Source organism: Octopus sinensis, linkage group LG18, assembly GCF_006345805.1.
Source record: "Octopus sinensis linkage group LG18, ASM634580v1, whole genome shotgun sequence".
NCBI classification, from domain to species: Eukaryota; Metazoa; Mollusca; class Cephalopoda; order Octopoda; family Octopodidae; genus Octopus; species Octopus sinensis.
In genome coordinates this window covers 36,123,159-36,149,780 of record NC_043014.1, presented here as the reverse complement: position 1 = coordinate 36,149,780, position 26,622 = coordinate 36,123,159, and the positions used below count along the sequence as shown (strand labels likewise).

At 37.8% G+C, this 26,622-nt stretch overlaps 1 protein-coding gene across 1 annotated transcript in view; it reads right to left on the bottom strand.

The window, feature by feature from the left end:
• Positions 1–22,770, bottom strand: part of LOC115221398 (multidrug resistance-associated protein 1) — a 72,044-nt gene extending 49,274 nt beyond the window's left edge. The window contains exons 1-6 of the mRNA XM_029791577.2: positions 22,477–22,770; positions 16,580–16,768; positions 6,092–6,211; positions 5,114–5,242; positions 3,051–3,158; positions 2,153–2,214 (exon numbers count right to left, since the gene is read on the bottom strand). Coding sequence (XP_029647437.1) covers positions 2,153–2,214; positions 3,051–3,158; positions 5,114–5,242; positions 6,092–6,211; positions 16,580–16,768; positions 22,477–22,527 — 659 coding nt within the window. The 5' untranslated portion in view covers positions 22,528–22,770. The remainder of the gene's footprint in view (positions 1–2,152; positions 2,215–3,050; positions 3,159–5,113; positions 5,243–6,091; positions 6,212–16,579; positions 16,769–22,476) is intronic.
• Between the last annotated feature and the right edge of the window lie 3,852 nt (positions 22,771–26,622).

The following is a 26,622-nucleotide window of genomic DNA, read 5'->3' as shown; positions in this document are numbered from 1 at the left end:
CCTTTCTTGCTTCTATTTACCTTGTACCTTAAGAGTTCACCTAAACATCGCACTACTTTTTTTATAGCTCCTTCTAGTTCCATCATGATCACAGCTACCCTCTCTTCTAAAATGTAAGTATCTTAACTACATAGCCCCTCTATTCTGTTCACTTCTCTTATACTTTAACCTCTTGTCTCCTAGCATAAAGCCACTTCTTTCAAGGTTTGTATTCTTGCAAGCTGAACAGTGACCTCACAAGTGTTGGTAGCATGAAAGAAGAACCCAGTATATACTATAAAATTGTTGGTGTTTGGAAGGGCATCAATCATAGAAACCATACAAAAGTAGACATTGGAACATTATTCAATCCTTCAATTCAACAGATCCTATCAAACCATCCAACCCATGCCAGCATAAAAGCCAGATGTTAAATGATGATGATACATTTATTTACACATGCATGCTTATACGAGGTCTGATCAATAAGTATCCGGACAGTTGCCATAGTAATGAAACTAAGGCACACAGAGTAAAGCCACTTGGCAAAGATTGAGCTTGAACTCTGCTGTGCATATGCATTAAATTTTAACATTCTAGCTCTCTTCTGCTGTTTACAGCAGTGCTTGGAAGGAAGGTGTGTAGCTTATGATCATTGCACTGACTGTGACAGAGAAAGATTTCATGGCAATACCTGCTCTAAGGCCTGTGCTAAGTTACAGAAAGAGTATGGAGAGGAGTGTATGAGTCACACACAAGTGTATGAGTGGTTAAGACGTTTCCAAGATGGCCAAAAAAAATGTCAATGTTGATGAGCATTCTGGAAGACCTGCAACCAGCAGAAAAACATCACAGATATGTATGCAGCAGTGAGGAGAAATCGTCGAATCCCCATCCATGAGTTATCAGATGATGTGCAGATTAGTTACAATTCAGTTCAGTCCATCATCACTGAAGATTTGGGTATGAGGTGAGTGTCTGACAAGTTTGTCCCAAAACTGCTTTCAGCTGACCAAAATGATCTCGAGTTTCAGTTGCACAAGATCTCTTTGATTGTGTCAAGGACAACGAAAAGTTTGCATAGGCCTCTGAGCAAGTATCACCAAGCTTTTGGCAAAATTTGGTGCAGATTCTCTGCTCAACTTCTGTCATAGTCAATGTGACAATCACACACTACACACCTTCCTTCCAAGCATTGCTGTAAACAGCAGAAGTGAGTTAGAACATTAAGACTTAGTGTGCATGCACAGCAGAGTTCAAGGTCAAGCTGGGCTTAGTCACTTCACTCTGCATGCTTTAGCAACAGTCCAGATACTTATTGATCAGACTATGTATGTATGTAACACACCATACTAATCATATCTGTCGAGCATGTGGAAGAGAGTATAATTCGGCAGGAGGACTTAAACGACATGCAAAGGTACATGAAGCCCAGTTACAACTACAGCCGGCTATTACCAGTAAAAGTTTTAGTCGCCAATTCTGTACAAGACATTGTAGATCTTTAGCTGGGCTAAAAAGTCACATTCGATCACAACACCAGTAACAGTTAAGCTTCGTGCAATGGCCATACTCGATAACAAGGGGGCAGCCATAATAATAAAATATATATATATATATATATAAATATATACATACACATGCAAATGTGTGTGTGTATGTGTGTGTTACATTTATTCATGTTGACATGAAGTTGAAGGTATATACCCCAAAATTTTCAATAGCATAGTGTGAGTATACAACTAGCAGCACACTTTTGAGAATCAGTGTATACAAAGACTGATAGAAAACAGTACTAGTACAATCATCATCATCATCATCATTGTTTAACGTCCGTTTTCCGCGCTAGCACGGGTTGGACGGTTCGACCGGGGTCTGGGGAGCCAGGGGCTGCCCCAGGCTCCAGTCTGATCTGGCAGTGTTTCTACAGCTGGATGCCCTTCCTAACGCCAACCACTCCGCAAGTGTAGTGGGTGCTTTTTACGTGCCACCTGCACAGGTGCCAGAGGGGTCTGGCATCGGCCACGATCGGTTGGTGCTTTTTTTATGTGCCACCGGCACAGAAGCCAGTCAAGGCGGTGCTTAAACATTTTAACCAATCAATGTACTCAATAAAGAGCTGTTGCTGCATAAATAAATATATTAGAAATAACAACTGATTCAAGGCTCTTACCTGGTTAATGAGTTGAACAGCATATAGGATGGAAATGACAGCTGATCTTCTGTGAGTTTATCCTGAATGTAATAGATATGTTAGAAGAATGATGTGGTCGTAAATTAGAGTTGACAATAAAGAAAAATGATGGGGTTTCACTGACATATTACTTAAAATCAGCAATCTGGATAAAATTCAGTATCAGTATTAATGAGTGACAAGACCTGTTGGGGCAAGTGAAATTGAAATTGAACCAAATTCGATGACTTGCACCCGTGCCAGTGGAGCGCTAACAGCTCCATCCGAGCGGGATCACTGCCAGAGCAGCTGTTTGGCTTCCGTGCCGGTTGCACATAAAAGGCATCATTTGAACGTGATCGTTACCTGCGTTACCTTACTGGCACTTGTGCTGGTGGCACATGAACAAAACATTCGAGTGAGGTTGTTGCCAGAGCCGCTGGTCTGACTCCTGTGCAGGTGGCACGTAAAAAACACCATTTGAGCATGGCTGTTGCCAGTACTGCCACACTGGCCCTCGTGCCAGTGGCATGTAAAAGCACCCACTACACTCTCGGAGTGGTTGGCATTAGAAAGGGCATCCAGCTGTAGAAACTCTGCCAGATGAGATTGGAGCCTGGTTTGCCAGTCCTCAGTCCAACCCATGGAAAGTGGACGTTAAATGATGATGATGATAATGAGAGAGAGGAAAAAATAGATGACACTGAGAAAGGAGAAAATGAAGGGAACGAAACAATGTGAAGATGGTCAAATGAAAGAAAATATCAGACAACTTGCCTGACAGGTGTAATCAGTATTTTAAGATCCTGTCAATGGTACTGAATTATATCGAGGACAAGTCTTTTAATCTCTATGGCTCAAGTACCTGGTGTAAAAATTGTGCCAAAAGCAAACTTACCTGTGGGCGATCAGTGGGCCCTGACCATGAAATGAGTAGCAATTGTAAGAGGTTTAAACCATATGAGATGTAGAAAAGAACAAAAATTGTGAGATTGTCTTCCTGCTCCTATAAAGAAAAAGAATTGGAAGAAGAGGATAAAATGAAGGAGTAGGCAACTTCAGATATAACACAATAAAGTAACAGTGCATACACATAGAAGTACAACTATTAACAAATTTCATGAGATGTTGGTCAACCTGCGGATAGACCAGTAATTGGCATTTTGTTAGCAATTGCTAAGTTCTATCTCTCAATGACTTAGCTCAACCAACAGTAAATGGACATAATACTGAGGTAGAGTCGTTTTTATATAGGGAGATACACTTCACTACTGTACTATTGGCAACTAAGTTCCCGCCACTTTTTTAAATTTTGGATTTATTGTGTTTTTAAATTTTGGAATCTATTTTTTTCAAGAATTCTACTTTTGAATCATTTTGGAATCTATTTTCCTTTTTTCTAGTTAATTTTAGTTAGCTTTTGTTTATTTTCAGATCATTTTTTTTTATTTGCTTTTAACCAAGGTTCTAAGGCTGCAAAAGCTGCTCGTGACATTTGTGCTGTGTATGGAGAGGGAGCCATAGCTGAAAGAACCACTCGTGATTGGTATGCCAAGTTCAAAAATGGAAATTTTTATCTCAAAGATGCACCTCATTCTGGCAGTCTAGTTGAGTTCGATGAAGAGCAATTAAACCAACTTTTGCAAGAAAATTCTTGTCAAACGACAAGGGAACTAGCAGAGAATATGGAATGCTCCCACACTGCTATAGAGAAGCATCTTCACTTGATGGGAAAGGCTCAGAAGTATGGAGCATGGGTTCTACATGCTTTAAGTGACAACAGCAAAAATCAACAAGCCACAATCTCCGTTGGTTTGCTTGCTTGTCACCACTCAACTCATGGACACAGGCAACGATTTCTTTACCGAATCATTACTGGCGATGAAAAATGGAGCCTGTACATCAATATGAAGCAGCATAAGTAATGGCTTAACGCTGGTAAACCAGCAACACCGCATGTGAAACAAGAGCTTCATCTGCATAAAACGATGTTGTGCGTATGATGGGACTAGGAAGGGATTATCCATTACAAATTGCTTGAATGGAACTAAACAGTCAACGCAGAACTATGTTCAACAGATGGAATGACTCAACACGGCTATTCAAGAGGAAAGACCTAATCGTCAGCATGGAGTTCTGCTGCACGACAATGCCCGACCTCATATCACCAATATGACCAAGGAAGCCATTCAAATGCATGGCTGGGAAGTGTAAACAGTTAACAGTGGTACTCTCCTGATTTGGCACCAATGGATTCCCACCTCTTTCGATCTCTTTCAAATGCTATGCACCAAGTTTCGTTCAATACTGATGCAGAATTGAGAGCTTGGTTGGATCAATTTTTTTATTCAAAAGCAGGTATTTCTGCCAACGAGATATTGAAAATCTTGTTGAACGTTGGGAAGAAGTTGTAAACAACAAGGGTGAATACAAGAATGTGAAAGTGTGTCTATGTCTGCTCACACCAACATAGGTACCGCAAACAATTAATTAAGGCACAGTACATGCTACCAGGTCATACGTCACTTCACTGATGATATATCTGAATACTACTAATTCAATGTATTATTTCATGTAATAAATAATAATACTCTAGCAATATACCTCTTGCAAATCAGTGATGAAACAATTGTAGAATAATTGCAATAAAATAATAAAATGAATTGTGTACTCCATTCCTCTTCTTTATATATATATATATATATATATATATATATATATATATATATATATATACATATATATATATATACATATATATATATATACTACCTGATGTACCCAGTAATCCTTGGTTATACATCAAGTGGAGATGCGATTCACTGTAGCATTAGCAAATATATGTTTGTTTATTAGTATGAATGTATATAATGCAGAGAAAGAAAGAGATTGAAGCAGAAACAGAAAGGAAAGGAGAGTATGAGAAAGAAAGTAAATGAAAAGTGATTAATTATTACAAACCTTTAATATAATCTTTGTGTAAAATGGAATGATGCCAACTAAAAGTTGCAACAACCAGAAAAAGAAGATAGGATACGAGGACCATATTCCTTTTTTCCTTTCATATACGGAAACAATGGCAACAAGAAGCTGAAAAGACAAAATATCAATGTCAGTACAGGGTTTCTAGTTAGTCTAACAAAAAGATTGGTCTATCAGCTAACTCACACCAAAACCCAGTTTACATAAATAGCAGACACCAAGATATTTGTACACCTAGGAATCATCATTTGTGTGTGTGTGTGTGTGCATGTATGATAATTATATCATCATTGTGTAGTGTTCACTTTCCAATGCTTGCATGGGTCACACAAAATTTTCAGATCTTTTCGGTTTGAACGGCAGTTTTTTCTAGCGGTATCATATGAAATTGTCACCCATAATTACGACCCTAGTATCGATCTATTGCATTTCAATCTGTTTTATGGTTAGGGTTAGTTAGGGTTTGGGAAAGGGTATCTTTTTTTTCTTCACAAATGTAAATAAACCCAATCTGTTTCTTAAACGAGGGGCATATTCATACGACACAGAATGTTTTCACCTCAAGAGACGTCATTGATTGGTTGAAATTGCAGAAATTGAAGAAAAAAAACCAACAAATATCTTACAAAATATAGAATTTTCTCAATAAAGCCAAGAGAAAAAGATGTTTTATAAACACATTCTACCAGTATACGAAGTTTAAAAATGTTTAGTTATGTGGAAATTATTTTAAAATACTGCCGTTCAAACTGAAAAGATCCAAATTTTCTGGGGCAAGTTTTCAACAGCTGGATATCCTTCTTGCCATCAACCCTCACCCATTTCCTGACAAGGCAATATTTCCCCATGGCCAGACATGTTTTCCTTGAAAGACTGGAAACAAGCCCTTTCTCTGATGCCTATATAAGAGATTCTAAATGTTAACTAGATTAAAGATTGCATATAAGACATACATACATAATTTAAAGCTGGTAGAAGAAATGATAAATATAGAGCTGGGTTGCTGCTTTCCGGATTAGAGTTGGCAACTGCAATTATGTTCATAATACCAATGATACTTAGAACCACACAAAGAACCTGAAAAAACACAAAAGAGAAATCATGAAAGAAATTGTGTGTGTGTGTGTGTGTGTGTGTGTGTGTGTGTGTGTGTGTGTGTGTGTGTGTGCACGCATGTATACAGGATGTGGTGAATGAATTGTCATCTAAATTACACAAAGATAACACTGGCAACTCATTTTAGCAGACATATTTGCCAAAATTACATAAAAATATCTTGAAATACTAAAGAGTAAATTTATTCAATAAAACTGTCATTGGCTTCAACCACACCCTCCAGATGACTTTGGAATCTCCTGTAACTCATCAGACAGTCTCCTTGTTTCAGTTAGTGAATGCTGCCGTAATCCTTGCCTTCAGTTCATCTTTGGAGTTTTGTTGGTCTCTCACTCAACTGCACCCCACACGTAATAATGAAGGGGGTTTCAATATGAGGAGTTACATGGCTAGCTGTTAGTGGTGATGTGATCACAGAAATTGTGTAACAGCCATCACTGGGATCTCCAGCTTGTGTATCGTGGTGCAGAGTCCTGTTGCCAGACATAGGGTCTTCCAGCAACCTACCTTCTACAGGCATGCGAGGCCATGTGGGAAGATGAATGGAGGCATAACATTGCCATCTCTAGTAATCACTCCAAATATTGACTAGATGTTGATTTTTATCACTCTCAGTACATATCCTCAGACTGACACCTACACACTCTGAAATGTTTAAATTGGAGCTTCAAGTACGAATGCCAAGCAGTACGGCATGTCATTTCCAAGTCTCTGGCAGGGTGAATTGCATTGTGTTACTGTTTTTCTCAAAAGTGGTGCCCAACTGACCCTACTATACTGTGTAGTCAACAAAATCTAAAACAAACAAAGCATGTGCATGAAATTAAAAATATAAAATGGTGACAATTTACCCATTGCACCTGGTATATCTTTTCTCTGTTTTCTTTTATTTATTTCAGTCATTAGATTGCAACCATGCCCAGGCACTGCTATTTTAGTATTATGAATTGACCCAGTACTTATTTTGTGTTAAGTGTAGTACTTATTTTCTTAGTCTCTTTTGTCAAACCACTAATTTACGGGTACATAAACACACAAACACCAGTTGTCAAGTGGTATTGGGGAACAAACACAGACACACGTGCTTTTTACAGTAGTGCTTTGAAGGAAGGTGTGTAGCATGATTGCCGTATTGACCATGACAGAAAAAGTTGTCATGGTGATACCTGCGCAGAGGTGTACACAAAGTTGCAAAAAGTGTATGGAGAGGAGTGTACAAGTCACACACAAGTGTATGAGTGGTTCAGACGTTTCCAAGATGGCCGAAAAAATGACGATATTGACAAACATTCTAGGAGACCTGCAACCAGCAGAACTGAGAAAAACATTGCAGATATATGTGCAGCTGTAAGGGGAAATTGTCAAATCACCATCCATAAGTTATCAGAGGATGTGCAGATTGGTTAAGGTTCAGTTCAGTCCATTATCGTTAGATTTGGGTATGAGATGTGTGTCTGTCGAGTTTATGCCAAAACTGCTTTCAGCTGACCAAAAAGATACTCAGGTTTCAGTTGCACAAGATCTCCTTGATTGTGTTGATAACAATGAAAACATTTTGAAAACTTTGTGTAGGGCTCTGAGCAAGTATCATTAAGATTTTGGCAAAATTTGATGCAGATTCTCTGCTCAACTTTCTCTGTCATGGTCAATGCGACAATCACATGCTACACACCTTCCTTCCAAGCACTGCTTTAAACAGCGGGAGTGAGCCAGAAGATTAAAACTTAGTGTGCATGCACAGCAGAGTTCAAGATCAATCTGTGCCAAGCAACTTCACTCTGCATGCTTTAGATTCATTACTATAGCAACAGACCATCCAAATATTTATTGATCAGACCATGTATATACATATATGCACAGACATATGTACTTATATATACATATACAGAGAGAGAGCTAGAGAGAGGGATAGAGAGAGAAACAGATATATATATATTATAGAGACAGAAAGACAGATTGATAGATAGATATACAGTCAGATTGACAGACGTCTGTGTGGACACATGTGTATGTATGTATGTATGTGATTTATTAAGACTGATTCCTACAAAAGGCATTTTGCTTCATTCGAGAACATTTCGATGACTGGAGTAATTCATTACATACTTTGATAATATACACATTTGCAGATGAGAGCTTATTACTGTTAATAGTAAAAATATAAATATAAAATAATAATACTTGATGAAAACAATGCTGGCTTCTCTTTCTTTTATTTGTTTCAGTAATTAAACTGCAGGCACATTGGTGAACCGCCTTGAATTTTTAGCCCAATGAATCAACTCAGTAGTAATTTTTTAAGCCTAGTACTTATTCCATTGAACGCTTTTGCCATACGAACCATCTAATTTCTCATATTGAAACCCCCTTCATTATTACGTGTGGGGTGCAGTTGAGTGAGAGACCAACAAAACTCCAAAGATGAACTGAAAGCAAGGATTACGGCAGCATTTACCAACTGAAACAAGGAGACTGTCTAGAAGAGTTGCAGGAGATTCCAAAGTCATCTGGAGGGTGTGGTTACAGGGATGCAAACACACCAACACTGGTTGTCAAGTGGTAGTGGGGGGGACAAACACAACAGAAAGACACACACACATAGATATACATACAGGTTTCTTTCAGTTTCTATCTACCACAACCACTCACAAGGGTTTGGTCAGCCCAAGGTTATAATAGAAAACACTTGCCCAGGGTGCTACACAGTGGGACTGAACCCTGAACCATGTAGTTGGGAAGCAAGCTTCTTACCACACAGCTATGCCTGCACCTGATGAGTTTGTGTGGAAAAAAAAAAATGAAATAAGATAGCAAAAAAAAAAATAATAAATATCAATATAAAATAATTCAGAAAGTAAATATAGGGAATGATAAATAATGAAGGATTGAACTTTTGTTTCTAATGATGTTGAAATAAATTGAGAAAGAAACAATAAAAATATAGGTTAAAACTATAGATAAAATTAAAAAAGAGTAATACAATAAGATTAAAGATAAATTGATATGAAAGTGGAGAGAAAGATAGAAGTATTTATAGAACAATAGCCGGAAGGCAATGATGATAATGATAATTATTCTTCCTTTATTCTCCAGGAAGGACTGATGCACTATAATTATAGATGTTGAATAGAGGGCTTACTAACACATGTGCCTTGAATAAGTTATTTAAATATAAGGGGATTTGCAAAAGATATGATACAATGAAAGTAGTGACGAGTTGAAAATTTAGTAAGGCATGACTGGGTGGTAAGAAACTTGCTTTCCAACACTATGTTTCTGGGTTCAGTCCTGCTGTGTGGCATTTCAAGCAAGTGTCTTCTATAGATGGCAGCCTCAGACCAACCAAAGATTTGTGAGTGGATTTGGTAGATGGAAACTGAAAGAAACCTCTCATATGTGTGTGTGTGACTTTGTTTTTGTTTTCCACCACCACTTGATAATTGGTGATGGTGTGTTTATGTCCCCCATAATTTAGCAGTCTGACAATAAGTACCCGACTTAAAAAAACTAAGTACAGGGGTTGAATCATTCAGCTAAAAGTTCTTCAAGCCAGTGCCCCAGCAAAGCCACAATGACTGAAGCAAGTCAAAGATAACCTCACAAAAATACAAATGCATGAAATAGACACCCAAGATAATAAAACAAAATTAAATTAAATAGAAAATAAAATATGAAAAACACTTTGGTCCCTTGTCCAGAAAGACCTGTGATGAGCCCTAGGAATCATAAGGAAGGAACTTAACCCAGGTTCTGTGGTATATAAGTAACTGAAATTACAACATTTCTCCTCGAACAAAATGCTAGTCCATCACGGGGTTAACTTCCCAGCTTTTGCTGGAAATAGACTAGAAACAGCTGAATAGACTGGAGCAATGTGAAATGAAGTGTTTTGCTCAAGAACACAATGTGCTGCTCAAAACTGGGGGTCAAAACTTGGATCTTTCAATCATAAGCATAATATTCTAACCATTAGGCGTAGGAGTGGCTGTGTGGTAAGTAGCTTGTTTACCAACCACATGGTTCCGGGTTCAGTCCCACTGCGTGGAACCTTGGGCAAGTGTCTTCTACTTTAGCCTCGGGTCGACCAAAGCCTTGTGAGTGGATTTGGTAGACGGAAACTGAAAGAAGCCCGTCGTATATATATGTATATATATATATGTATATATATATATGTGTGTGTGCGTGTGTGTGTGTATATGTTTGTGTGTTTGTCCCCCCAACATTGCTTGACAACCGATGCTGGTGTGTTTACATCCCCGTAACTTAGCGGTTCAGCAAAAGAGACCGATAAAATAAGTACTAGGCTTACAAAGAATAAGTCCAGGGGTCGATTTGCTCGACTAAAGGCAGTGCTCCAGCATGGCCACAGTCAAAGGACTGAAACAAGTAAATGAGTAGTCAGAACTTGGATCTTACAATCATAAGCATTATATTCTAAACATTAGGCCATATGTCTTCACTCCCTTTCCACATAGAGAAGAGAAAGGTAAGAAACCATGGCTAAGTAAATTAGCATGTGTGTGAGACATGTAGCTTTATCATAGTGACTAAGAGAAAAAAAAAATGACATTATAATAAGGCTTATCTTAATATTTTTAAGAAAGTCATGCAAACACTATTTCATAAAAATGGTTGTTTCAACATTATATAGTCCCTCTCCTCCCAATTTTCTATGACAATACAAAATTATCTAGCACAGCATAACCACAGCTACTGGCTGAAACAAGTAATAGTAAAAGTAAAAAGAAATACAGCTCTGTCATTTATTTGCATGTGTCTACTCAATTGCCTGCCATTGCTTACACTGCAGCTTTAAGCACTTGAAAGTGCTTGTTAACATTTTCTGAGTGAGTTCAGGTAGATAACTCACCTCAAGGACCAGAACTTGTTGAAGTGTGATGACCTTAAAGTGGTCTTGAGATTCATATTACAAAACAATCATTTCATATTCAAATGACTTAGCATACACTCAAATAACATGGTCTGTGACAGGAACTAAAGTTTCCCCCACATATGCCAATTCTATGAGTTACTATGAGAGGATAATTTATGAAAGATCTCAAATATTTAGAAATATAATTTACACCCATCTAAAAGGAAATTGGAAAAGATATTTAGAAGACTGTTTAATTCTATGGCAGGAAGATCTAAATAAGCTTATAGAATTTAAGAATCTAATAAGTAATGTAAGCAACAATAACTGTTTATAATGGTATTGAACCAGAAATTTAACCAGTCATTTCAAAACATTAATTATGAAAGTGTGTGGAAGAACAGAAACAGATATCTGTTACAAAACCACAGATTCAAAACAGTAACTTCCTTTCACATTCTGCTATTCTAACAATATAAAAATGAATAATCTGATTAACTTAGCAAAAAAGATTTGCACAATTACAGTGGTGCTCCAGTATGACCACAGCTTTGATGCTGAAACAATTTAAACATTTTCAAGAATTCTATCAAACACTAACTTCTGTGTAGAGTTGAAGAATTGAAAAATATTCTAATTCAAAGTCTCATTGTTAGTGGAATAAAAAAACAAACTGTATAGATCTCTATGATCTTAGGAAAGTAAAAAGTAGAACATAGGAAAGAATTTTTGCCATACGTATCTAAATTTAACCTGAAAAATATCAAAATATTTAACTACATTCAAAACAACTTCTCTATGTTGTTTAAAGATTAAAGAATGAAGAAAATTCTAAAAAAAAAATCAATGTCATCAATAGTAATAATAGCAACCTAAGACTTTGAAAATTAACTGAGGCAAAAGTTCCCAAACTGGTTTCCAGTCCCACAGTTACTAAATGCAGAATATCAAACTGTGGCACAAGATTAAATTTAACTGAAGGTTCAGAGTCCAAGTTTAAGAATGAGCACACCTTTAAAATAGAAGAAAATTTTACTTCTTGTCATACGTATTATACATATTTGTACATACATTTCAAATATGTATATTTTTCTGATACAGGCAAACATGGAAGAGCAGACATTAAGATAGTGATGATAATGATGACGAATATGATGATAATAATGATGAATATGATGACGATGATGATGATGATGTTGTTGATGATAATGATGAAGGAAAATGCTCTCATTTTAATGGCAGTAAATATATATAACAAATTTTGAGGCTTTTCACAGATAATTGAAATAGTCCAGTTGAAGGAATTACATCTAGTATTTAATCTTGTGTTTTAGCAAGTTGATGAGACAGCTTTGTTTTTCTTTTGAGTGTGTGTGTGTGTGTGTTTGCGGTGGGGGGCATATGGCCTAGTGGTCAGGTGTTGCACTCACAATCTAGTGATCATGGTTTCAGTTCCTAGACCGGGTAGTGCATTATGATCCTGAGCAAACCACTTCATCTCATGTTGTTTTGCAATCATTTTGACACCTGATACATGACACGCAATGCATCTGTTCAGACAACATTGATTTGATGGAGACAGTGAGTTAATGTGCAGCACAAACGTTTGATCATTATGAACAAATCATTTGTGCAGGTCATTCGACAAAAGCTGAACACTCATATATTGTCTTCAACGGGAGAATCTACCATAGGCACAGGAATGGCTGTGTGGTATAAGTAGCTTGTTTACCAACCACATGGTTCCGAGTTCAGTCCCACTGCATGGCACCTTGGGTAAGTGTCTTCTACTATAGCCTCGGGCCGACCAAAGCCTTGTGAGTCGATTTGGTAGATGGAAACTGAAAGAAGCCCGTCGTATATATGTATATATATATATGCATATGTGTGTTTGTGTATCTGTGTTTGTCCCCCTAGCATTGCTTGACAACCGATGCTGGTGTGTTTATGTCCCCGTTACTTAGCGGTTCGGCAAAAGAGACCAATAGAATAAGTACTGGGCTTACAAAAGAATAAGTCCCGGGGTCGAGTTGCTCGATTAAAGGCAGTGCTCCAGCATGGCCGCAGTCAAATGACTGAAACAAGTAAAAGAGTAAAAGAGAGAGAGAGAGAGAGAATATATATCATCATCATCGTTTAACATCCGCCTTCCATGTTGGCATGAGATGAATGGTTTGACAGGAGCTGGCCAGACAGGAGCCTTCACCAGGCTCCTGTGTCTGGTTTGGCAGGGTTTTTACAGCTAGATGCCCTTCCTAACACGAGTCACCCACAGCAGAGTGGACTGAGTGCTTTGTACATGACACAAGTACAGGTGAGGTCAGTCTGGCATGGTTTTGACAGCTGGATGCCCTTCCAAATGCCAACCACTTCACAGTGAGGACTGGATGCTTTTTAAGTGGTACCAGCACTGGCAGAGTCACCAAGTAACTTGCAAGACAAAGATTTTTTGAGAGGGAAGGGGGAATTAGAGGAGGGGATCTTGTGTCAGATGATGAAAGGTTAGAGCAGTGCTTTTCAAACTTTTTGCTGGAGCGGAACCCCAAGGAAACATTCCACTGGCTCGAGGAACCCCTGTGCAATAATTTGATAGTCTTATGCACACATATCTGCACAGGAGAATTAAAAATTACTGCTGATTTTAGCAGTTTTGTAACTTCTTGCGGAACCCCTGGACTCTACTGGCAGAACCTTAAGGTTCCGCGGAACCATGGTTGAAAACCACTGGGTTAGAGTGAGACAGAGAGATTGAAACAGGTGTCTTGCCATAGGGGAGGTACATGGTTATCTGATCAGAGAGAGAGAGAGAGAGAAATGAGGACAGAAACAGATGTGCTACTGTAAATGAGATACATAGTTACCCAACAGGAGTGATGAGCAGGAGGAGAGAGAGAGAGAGAGAGAGAGTGGGAGACAACAAAAGTAGAAGAAAGAGCAGGAAAGAGATGGTAGCAAAATGCTGGACATACTCACAAGGAATGGGAGTCAGAATATAAATGGGATGGTCAAATAAAAGAAGAGAAAGTGAGATGGTGGTGAGTACCAGGGCATGCCTTCGAGGCACAGAGGCCATAATATAAGTTGCAAGGCATAGTCAAAGAAGTGCGAGTAGAGAGTGAAGAAGAGGAATGTAGTGAGCAGTGAAAACTTGGATATATAGATGGTGGGGCTCCTGGATAGCAATAATAAAGTGAACAAGCCAAGAGGACAGGATTGAGGACAGGGGATTGAGAGATAAACAGAGTATGAAAGAGATGTGAGGAAGAGAAGAGAAGAGATGTAGTTTGGTTTGTTGGAGTAGGACATGTGAAAAGTTTTTTTGTTTAGTGTGGCTGGAACACAGTACTTCTAGAATTCAGTTTCGCTGATGTGGGCAAGTCCTCTCAAGAACTTCATATCTATTTCTTTATTGCCCACAAGGGGCTAAACATAGAGGGGACAAACAAGGACAGACAAACGGATTAAGACAATTACATCAACCCCAGTGCGCAACTGGTACTTATTTAATCAACCCCAAAAGGATGAAAGACAAAGTTGACCTCGGTGGAATTTGAACTCAGAGCGTAACAGCAGACGAAATACTGCAAAGCATCTCGCCCGGTGTGCTAATGATTCTGCCAGCTCACTGCCCTTAAGAACTTCATATCACCAGATATCTCATCATGTTGCTATTTCCTCCATGAGGCCCAATATCTTGAGACAGGTTCACACACATATCAATGCACAATCATTGTCTTATTTTCACAATCTTATCTCTCTCTTCTTTCTCCAGCTGCAAGATATTTATTTCTAATCTTCTGTTCATATGCTAACTTCTCATCACATGGTGCTAAACCACCAACCCCAATATTCCTCAATGGAGGGGGTGCTTTTCTTGCTTGTTATTTGCTAATGTCACTGCAACTGGTGCCACATAAAAAGCATCCAGTATACTCTGTGAAGTGGTTGGTGTTAGGAAGGGCATCCAGCTATAGAAACCATGCCAAAACAAACAGTAGAGCTTGGCAGAGTCTTCTGACTTGCCAGCTCCTGTCAAACCATCCAACCCACGCCAGTATGGAAGGAGCATGTAAAATGATATGGTTAAAAAGTTAGCTTAGGAACCAAAAGGTGAGGAGTTCAATCTTACAGTGTGAAAACCATTGCTTAGCATCATATACTAAAGCCACAGGTTAACCAATACCTTGTGAATGAAATTGGTAAATAGAAATTGTTTTGTGTGTCATTTTATTTTGATGCCTGATTTTCCATGCTGGTATGGAACAGAGAGAATTTGTTGAGGCAGGTTTACAACTGTGGGGCAGTGGTGGTGTCCTTCCTGTTGCCAAATTTAACCTGTTTCCAAGCATAGTAATATTTCCCTATGGCCAGACGTTTTTCATGGAAGACTGGAAACTAATAATACTGCTTATATGAGTGATGCTCATTTGCAATCATCACATCAGTCCAAGACAAGGGTACACACAAACAAAAGCACACACATGTATTTAATGGGTTTCTTTCAGTTTCTGCCAACCAAATTCATTCATAAGGCTTTGGTCAGTCTGGGACTGTTGTAGAAGGCACTTGTCCAAGATGCTGTACAATGGTATTGAACCCCAAACCACATGATAGGGAAGTAAGCTTCTCAACTGCATAGCCATGCCTGAACCTCATTGCCTGCTAGATTCATGCTCTTCATCTGCTGTAAACTACATAGTTGTGATAACCAAAGCAGCATTTTTAACCTCAAACCAGTCTATCCTAGATCATTCATCACTGACGAAATTATTCTGAAAACATTTGAACTAAACACTACTAATGAGTGAAACATTCAGCAGTTATAAAGAATACTGTTGCTACTTACAATGATTCCCTGTAACCAAGCAACAAATATTTTCCTTTAGATGGCACCAATTAGCATTTATAGGAATGAGACTATTTGAAAGTTAAATACTTGTGCTGTGGAAACAAACTGTAATTTTAACACAAGGGAAACCATGAACAGTTCAGAGTTTAGAAGGATACTGATATTTACTCAACATATCGACTGGAACTTTATTTTATCAACTACGGAAAGAAGAAAGATATAGTGACTTCAGCATAATTTGAACTCAGAATGTATCTAGGAAGAACCAGTGAAGCAAGATATTTTTTCCATCACTAGGTTCAAGGCTGCAAATCTTAGAAGATAGCACTGTCAATTAAACTGACTTCAGTTCTTGACACAAAACAATGTTGACTACAGTGGCATTTTAATTCAGAATTTAGAGGGCCATAACTAAATGCAAAAGGTATTCCATCTATTGCCCTGAAAATTTTGCCATGATAATACTACCAATAATAGTAAATATGAAATTGCAAAAGTTAAGAGCCTTCAGTGATAATTTGTGGTGTTGGGTCTGTATAGGAAACACCACATTCCATCAAGTATCATTAAGGTCTCAATCGGGAATATTGATTAGTATTATACTTACTAGTTGAAACACTGCTTTCTTTGTCATAGGTCGTGGCGGCCTGCCATTTTGTTGACTTAAAGCAACAGCATAAAATGGTGTTATTATCCAGAGAAATAATGTAGGTATCCATATTAACACTGTGTTCTGAAAACAGTCTGTAAACTGGGGCCAGCTTCCTGGTTCATTTCCCCATAGTAAAGATTCGTTCTGGAAAGATAAAGAGAGAAGATACACTAAAAATGTTTGGAAATGTCATTACATAAAGGTGCATGAAGTAACATCACTTTGATCATCATTTTTTGTATAATATTGTTTAGATGATATATTACAGTTATTCATTCAATTATATACTTACCTGGAGTTTGTAACTATCAACTTTGATGTTGTGAGAAACTTCATATACTGTAGTTGCCAGCTGTATCAATCAACAGAAAAACTGGTCTGCTCTACTGCTGTCACCAAAGACAGGCCCACTTTTAATGAACTTCAAATAATTATCTGTTGATAACCTGGGAAGACCATCCTAACCCCAGATGGCCCACATGCAGCTGCAGGACATGTAACCACAATTTGCCCATAATGAAACCAATCACACATCCATGGACTATTATTGTGGCCAACAGTCACTACAATCAATGATTCTTAACCATACAGGCTTGAATAAAATTTTGAGTGTTTTGATAGATGATGTTTAATATGTATTGTAATCCTTTCCGCAAATAACAAAATATGAAAACAGTTCAGGAAATAATTATTCTGCATTAAATATTGCCTTTAATTGATGAGGATATTGATACAATGTAACAATAACAATCACAATTTATTATTCTTTTTTTTTTTTGCATACAATTTTTGTATTTAGTATTTAATTTCTTGACATATTATACTTCAAAATTACTTATATACCACATTTGCATTCTCAAAATAAATTCTACAAGAGGAATTATATGCAGTGTGCAAGAGATGAGATGGCTCTGGTGTTGTTATGGGATGTGGATGAATGAGGACAGTTATGTATACACACACAGATATACACATATATTTATATACATGCACACACATATATACATCATCATCATCATCATCATCGTTTAACGTCCGCTTTCCATGCTAGCATGGGTTGGAAAGTTCAACTGGGGTCTGGGAAGCCCGAAGCCTGCACCAGGCCAGTCAGATCTGGCAGTGTTTCTACAGCTGGATGCCCTTCCTAACGCCAACCACTCCGAGAGTGTAGTGGGTGATTTTATGTGCCACCGACACAGGTGCCAGACGAGGCTGGCGAACGGCCACGCTCGGATGGTGTTTTTTATGTGCCACCAGCACGGAGGCCAGTCAATGCGGTACTGGCTACGGCCCTGCGGTACTGGCTACGGCCTGCGGTACTGGCTATAAATATATATATATATTTGTATATATAAACATACACACATACATATATATTTGTGTATATTAGAAGAAATAAGGTACTCAGAAATCTGAATGGTTTTATATTTACAGATATTTATTAATATGTCACATGTTTTTATAAATCATATATTAGTGCTTGCGTCCACTCTATTGGAGTCTTCAGATTGAATTTTTCAGGAGATTTTGTCTCTTTTTATAGTATTATTGAGTGTGTAGGGGTGGAGAGAGATATAAGATAGTATGTGTATAGTATAAGAGAGAGACATAAGGTAGTATGTGTATACACATGTATATACATACATACACATAAATACACATGAAGGGCATCTAGCCGTAGAAACATTGCCAATTCAGACTGGGCCTGGTGCAGCCTTCTGGCTTCCCAGACCCCAGTTGCACCGTCCAATCCATGCCAGCATGGAAAACGGACACTAAACAATGATGATGATAAACATACACATACACACACATATATATACACATGTATACACACATATATATACACACATACATACATATACATACATACACATGCATAAACACACACATACACACGCACACATACATACACACACATGTATACACATACATATATACATGCACACACATACATACACACACACACACATACATGTATACACATACATATATACACGCACACACTACATACACACACACACACATACATGTATACACATACATATATACACGCACACACATACATACACACACATACATATGTAGACATACAGACACAGATACAGACAATACCAAGCATACAAAGTATTGTTATTCGTATAATTAAACTTAAAATTCAGTGTCAGCTCCATTGCAACTCAGTTATTCTATTCAATGTAAATTCCACTCAAATGGAATATTTAACAATAAATGTCTATTATTGCTACAACCATAGGCAAGACTTCCTTTTGCCACCCCCCACCCCCTAAAATTTTTTTTTTTTTTTTTGGGTATTTTTGAGATTACGAATCTGGAAAAAAAATATTGGCAAAAATCCTCATTGGTCTTCTCAGTCAGTGTTATCTGCTTATCTTTACAAGAAAATTTCTGTGATAAGCAAAATTATAATTATCATTGTCATCATCATCATCATCATAAGTAGTAGTAGTAGTATCATTATAATTAGTATTGTCACTATCAACATTAGTAGTAGAATTATCATCATTATTAGTAGTACTATCACCATCAACATATGTAGTAGTAGTTAGTAATAGTAGTAGTAGTAATACTAGTAATAGTAATAGTAGTAGTAATAGTAGTAGTGGTAGTTAGTAATAGTAGTAGTAGTAGTTAGTAATAGTAGTAGTAGTAGTAATACTAGTAGTAGTAATAGTAATACTAGTAATAGTAGTAATAGTAGTAGTGGCAGTTAGTAATAGTAGTAGTAGCAGTAGTAGTAGTAGTTAGTAATAATAGTAGTAGTAGTAATACTAGTAATAGTAGTAATAGTAATACTAGTAATAGTAATAGTAGTAATAGTAATAGTAGTAGTAGTAATAGTAGTAGTAGTAATAGTAGTAGTAGTAGTTAGTAGTAGCAGCAGTAGTAGTAGTAGTAGTAGTAAGGCAGCAAGCTGGCAGAATCAGTTGAGTAAAATGTTTTAGCGGCATTTCGTCCCTCTTTATGTTCTCTGTTCAAATGTTGCCAGGGTCGACTTTGCTTTCCATCCTTTCATGGTCTGTAAAATAAGCACCAGCTGAGCACACCGAGGTCGCTGTAACTGACTTACCTCCACCCAAAATTACTGACTTTCTGCCAAAATGTGAAACCACTATCATTATCATCATTTTCGCTATTATTATGTAACAATTAAGAGTGGGCAAGAGAATGATAAAAAAGATTTTTTTTTTATCTTTTTCGTTACGGTTATCAACACTATTTTAATCTACACTCTCGATAAAATATCTACATTTCAAAACATTATTGAAAAAAAATATTTCAAACAAATCAGAAAGGCAGTTTCAGGAATTTATAAGAGAATAAAGGCTTGGTAGTGATGGAATGGAGAATGTGTATTATGTACATGAATAAGTTTATGCTTATGTTAAACCAGTGTCAGATTTTTTAAAACTGTGAGCACTTAGCAAAACATAGATTGAAAAATAAGTACATGACATGAGAAAAGTCCAACATAGGTTGGAATTTCTGTCATAGGATTTTCCCAAACAATTTTGTGATCCCACATTTTAAATGATCATTTTTAAATACATGATCTTTAAGTGGGGCAGGAGTGACTGTGTAGTAAGTAGCTTGCTTACCAACCACATGGTTCCAGGTTCATTCCCACTGCGTGGCACCTTGGGCCGACCAAATCCTTGTGAGTGGATTTGGTAGACGGAAACTGAAAGAAGCCCATAGTATATATGTATGTATGTATGTGTGTGTGTGTGTGTTTGTGTTTGTCCCCCCCCCCCCCCAACATCGCTTGACAACCAATGCTGGTGTGTTCATATCCCCGTAACTTAGCGGTTCGGCAAAAGAGACCGATAGAATAAGTACTAGACTTACAAAGAATAAGTCCTGGGGTCGACTTGCTCGACTAAAAGCGGTGCTCCAGCATGGCCACAGTCAAATGACTGAAACAAGTAAGAGAGTATATATACTTGTCACCTATGTTTCAACCTCTCAACTTCATCAACTTATCTGACCAATTTTTATTCCTGAAGACGATGCAACAGTACAAAACGATGGTGCAATACTTGTAATACAAGCTTCTTACCACGCTGCCACATCTTCGGCTATGGATTATTTTTTGTTTTTGTTTTTAAAAAAATTTCTTTCCATCCCTATAGTTTTGGAATGTGGAATAAAAAATGAACTTTGGGAAAGTCCCGACAAAATCATAGAAATTCCAATTTAATTCCCAACATAATTAGCATGCACTTCAATTATGAAGTGAATGGGATTTCCCGAAGCTGAAAATAACTTTTAAAATTAACTGCCCCAAAAATTCTTTGATATGTAGAATGAAAGTAATTATACGTAATTTAACATGGATGAAACTACGCAGAACCAATGTGATGAGTAAATGTAGATAATTTTAAATGCTATTGGTTTGAAAGATATGATTTAAATAAGATAGAATTGAATAAATTGTAAATTAAAACTAGACCAAAAACTTTTGCTTCGCCGAGATTCAAGTTTTAATTAAGCCTTATAAAATGTGAGTGGAACCCACTACTGAGCAGTCTCAAAACTTCGCAGGATTCTTGTGCAGGTAATTTAGACAGTTAATGGAAATTTGTTGCCGTAGTTCTAATTAGATTACTGCTTACTAAAATGCGAAGGACCGCACCAGGTCTGTCCCATGGTTTCGTTAGAAGATACATTTACGCAAATTGAGCTTTTGCGCAGTTACTCGACTAACTAGAAATAGCAGCAGAGTTTCTTCAACTCATACCCGACAGATTTCATTAAAGGTAGATACACTTGATGTTGCACAAGATATATACAGGAAGCCAGGATGGTGGCGGCTGAAGCAGGTTTTTATAAAGCTCTGCTTCTAGCTCAAACCTGACGTTAAAGAACGTAGAAAACGCGATTATAGTATATTAAATAAAAAATAAAATTTGATTAAGTTTCGGTGAAATTTTCAAAATGTATATCTAAAATTTGATACACATCTACTTAAATGATCCTTAGAATTATCCCTATATACAGTTCAATTCAGCCGCTGTCGATCTATTGAGGAATAAATATTCAGCATGTCGTCTATGGTGGTTATAAAACTGGCTGTCCAGGTTGGCCAACTGTGTTTTGGACAGGGTGCTACTGTGGGTGGGGTGAAAAGGCCTGAATATCGTCACACCTAAGCAGAATTTAAACACAGCTGAAAAAAAAAAAAAAAACCTCGACCGATACATCTATCTCACTAATCTACCTCCAGAAACCTGTACTTTTGTTAACTCCGAAATTAAGCTCGGCAGGGTTTGAACTCAAAGATCGCAAACAAAACCAGAATGAATTAACATCGCAAGAAATTCTATCCGAACATTTTAACAACCCCATAACTTCGCAAAATAAATTTAGAAGAAAAAAATAAACACAACCAAGGGCAATAACCGCGATTAAACCATTTCACAAAAATTTCAAGCATCGAAAACTTGAACGGACGTCGGGCAAATAAAATAGGCAGGTTAGTAAGAAAAATATGTAATTTAATAAATGCATATTCATTCAGATGATCGGATGGCTTAAAGAATTATATTTATTCATTCAATTCAAAGTATGACAATAAAAAATACTTCAAAAGTTGACATAAGCTTCAATTTAGTATAGTCTACACAAAATAAATACGTGCACCTGAGCACTGTACACAATTATTATTATTATTATTATTATATGAATGGGTTGTTTTGCACGTCACAAATTCATTCTTCGGAGCTGACAAACTCTATTCTATTTACATAAAATCCGATTTATTAAATTATGAATGGCTCTCTTAGGCTGTTTAGCAGTACGTGAGCATCTAAAATATAAATGACACTTACCCAAAATTGTGAAGAATCGCCACATAACTGCTCCCAAAAGTCGTTAGCCATACTACGGAGAATAGCTTACGATGGTGAATGTTAATTACACGCTGCTGTTTGCGGTAGTAGTTGATGTGACGGCTGTATTTCAGATAATGTTTACACTGTCACCTAATTCTCCTATTATATAATGTTAATCAGCAAATTATCGTTTGTGATAGGCCAAGACTTACGGAACAGGCGTCTCACCGTTCCTTCGTTTCTCCTCTCAATCTATTATTATCTCACATCTTGTTTTCTATTCGCTTATATCAATAAATACTTGTCTGTCTGTTCACGCACACACACACATACATGTGGTGGTTGGGGGTGTATGTTATTATGACGTTAGGATGGCTGAGTGCTTTAATTTGTTAGGCCCCTGTTCGATACTATTGCTTATACTATACTATACTAAGGCGGCGAGCTGGCAGAAACGTTAGTACGCCGGGCGAAAAGCGGAGCCGTATTTCGTCTGGCATTACGTTCTGAGTTCAAATTCCGCCGAGGTCGACTCTACCTTTCATCCTTTCGGGGTCGATAAATTAAGTACCAGTTACGCACTGGGTCGATATAACCGACTTAATCCGTTTGTCTGTCCTTGTTTGTCCTCTCTTTATGTTTAGCCCCTTGTGGGTAGTAAAGAAATAACTATTGCTGGGATCTTTCCGTTTTCATTTTGGTTTACAATTATGTTTTCTTTTGACACATTCTACCAGTATACGAAGTTTCAAATTGCAATTAATTTATTGCAAAAAAAAAATAAAATGCAATAAATAAATAAACTAGAAAAATCTGGCCTTCTTTTAGAAAAGATCCTATTGCTGAACTCTCGCAGTCGATGTTGGCATATTTAACAGCTTGTGAGATTAAGCCTTCGGAAATTGTTTTAGGTACCCATATACTTAGGGAGAAAACACAACGGTAAATTTTCAGATTCGCAACCTCTCGCCCTTATGCACGTTGTTGCAGCTTTCGAACGATACCACCCTGCTGGCTAGGCGGACAGTTTAACATATTCAATGAACGGAACGCCGGAGTGCTCCGGATCAGCCTGTAATGGAGTGTTTTGCTCAAGAGCACAACGCGTCGCCGGTGAGGGAATCGAATCCACGATCCTGCGATCGTGGGCGAGTGGGCACCCTAACCACTAGGCCACGCGTTTTCGAATATGCGCGCGCTCACACACATAGGCACACGCATGCACGCACACATCCATGCACACACACACACACACACACACACACATCCATGCACACACACACACACATACACGTATATGTATGTACAGACATGTGCATAGATAGATAGATAGATAGATAGATAGATAGATAGATAGATACCGTAAATCCTCGAGTATAATCCGCATTTTTCCCCCAAAATTAAAAGGTCAAAATCCCTAGTGCGTGCTATATACGAGGTTAAAAATGAAAAATATTTTCGAAGCATTGTTTGAGTCTCTATTTGCTGTCCGGCGATGTTTATTCAGATGCATTTTGTGGTGCCGGGCGCGAAAATACATTAAGCTAAGCCTGAAAGCAATGAAGTCATAAAAAAAATCACCCATAACTTGCAGTAAGCAACATTTATTAAAATAAAATTATTCAGAACACTGAATAACATGTAGCAAAAACAATTTGCAAACATATTTACATTCCTATTAAACAATTAAGAACATCATTATTGTATTACGCATGCGCGGAAGTGTTTGTTCGACTAGTTGCTGCTGGCTTAATTACGCACGACTCAAGTAAGAGAAGGGGTGCGTATTATACACAAGGTTTAGGTTTTTCAGAGGTACAGCCTCCTAGAAACCCCCTGCGTATTATACTCAAGGGCGGACTATATTTGAGGATTTACGGTAGATAGAAATACGACGGTAGACTATGGCGTGCCCAATGTGCAACGCAGTAGGACTGAACCCGTAACCGTGCTAAGAAGCTTGCTTCCCAGTCCCATGGTTCCGTGTTCAATTCTACTGCGTGGCACCTTAGGCGAGTGTCTTCTACTATAACCTCGAGTTGACCAAAGCCTTGTGATAGGATTTGGTAAACGGAAACTGAACGCAGTTCGTTGTGTATGTGTATATATATTCTTTTATTTGTTTCAATCACTTGACTGTGGCCACGCAGGAGCACCGCCTCTAGTCGAACAAATCGACCAAGAATTTAATCTTTGTAAACCTAGTCCTTATCCTACCGGTCTCTTTTGCCGAACTGCTAAATTACGGGGACGTAAACACACTAACAACGGTTGTCAAGCAATGGTGGGCAGGGGTTGTCAAAAATTAATTGGTCAAAAATTGATTGCAATAATTGCAATAAATTTACTGCTAAGCTCTTTTCAATTGCAGTAATTTATTGCGAAGCTACAATTATTGCAATAATTTATTGCGAAAATTGCAATTAATTGCAATCCAATTCCCTTTGTTCAAGAAGTCTTCGGTAAAAATACAAAATCAAAAAGCCACTCAGCTGGGTGCAGATGAAAAGGAATCTGTTGTAACCTTAAAGCTGCCCAATATACCAGAACAAGAAACGGTTTTGGACGATGAATCGGACAACTTCGCTTGCAATGTCCTCAAAAAGCGTCGAAGCGAGACGGGTGCTAGCCAACCACGTTATATTCATTTCTTTACTACCCACAAGGGGCTAAACACAGAGGGGACAAAACAAAGGGATTAAGTCGATTATATCGACCCCAGTGCGTAACTGGTACTTAATATATCGACCCCGAGAGGATGAAAGGCAAAGTCGACCTCGGCGGAATTTGAACTCGGAACGTAACGACAGACGAAATACGGCTACGCATTTCGCCCGGCATGCTAACGTTTCTGCCAAGCATTCATTTTGCCAACGACTAACTTGGTTGAAAGGTTCTTCAGTCTACCAGCGAATGCCTTCGATGATACAAGACATCAATTATCACCCATATATCTGGAGATGCAACTGTTTTTAAGAGTAAATGACCATCTTTGGGATAACGAACTTGTTTCGCGTATCGTTTCATCCAATCCCCTCATGTAAATTGTTAAATGCATACTCATTTTAATTGCTAATAGTATAAAACCGTCCTTTTCCCATCATACGTTTTTTCTGTCTTGATTGGGGTGGTATGGGCCCTAAGGGGAGCGTTGTAGGTACGTTTTTCCATCCTAGTTCATATCACACATTGGTAGTCGATTTTGTCATTCTGGCAGGCGGTGTAAGAATTTTTAGAAAAATTGTAAGTGATCCAAACATCTTTCGGACAGCAAAGAAATAGATCAATCAAAATTGAGAAAGTTGAGCTTTCTTTATAAATGTACTGTTATTTTTGAAAAAAAAATGACATTTTTGGGTGCGTAAAAATTTTACAAGGGGATTTTCTGAAGAGCATTGCAATTTATTGCAATTATTTATTGCGATGAAAGAAAATTGCAATTAATTTATTGCAAAAAAAAAATAAAATGCAATAAATTCATTGCAACGAAATAAATTTATTGCAAGCTCTGCAATGCATTTTTGACAATGCCTGATGGTGGGGTGGACACACAAACACACACACACACACACACACACACACACACACACACACACACACACACACACACACACACATACATCTACATAACAGTCTACCAACAACTCTACCTGTGTATATATAAACTGTGGGTATTGGGGTATGACTACCTCCTACGTATATTTTCTATTTAGTACTGATGATGTTTCATTTATGAGGATGTACTCCTGTATTTGTCTGAGTTTTGGGTCCTTCAGGTGCTTGGATAAAATGCGGATGTCAAGTTGACCCAGTGTGCCTCTATGTTGGTTTTTGGCATGTTGCTAGAGTGGGACTGACATCAACTTGTTCTGCTATATAAGAGTCCTTGCAATGAAGATTATCCAGTTGAGCATTGTAATGATATAATCAACTAACCCCTGTTCCCAAATTTCAGGCCTTGTACCCATAGAAGAGTAGGATGTGTGTGTGTCACGTGATCATGTGGCCGACCAGATTATCAGGTGTTGTTACACATCGCTGGTCACAATCCTCTTTTGCATCATTTTAGCCTTTGAATGATGCCACTCCACTGGCTAGGTGAGCAGGCCAACATTCCCCAATGGACCAACGTGAAATGAAGTA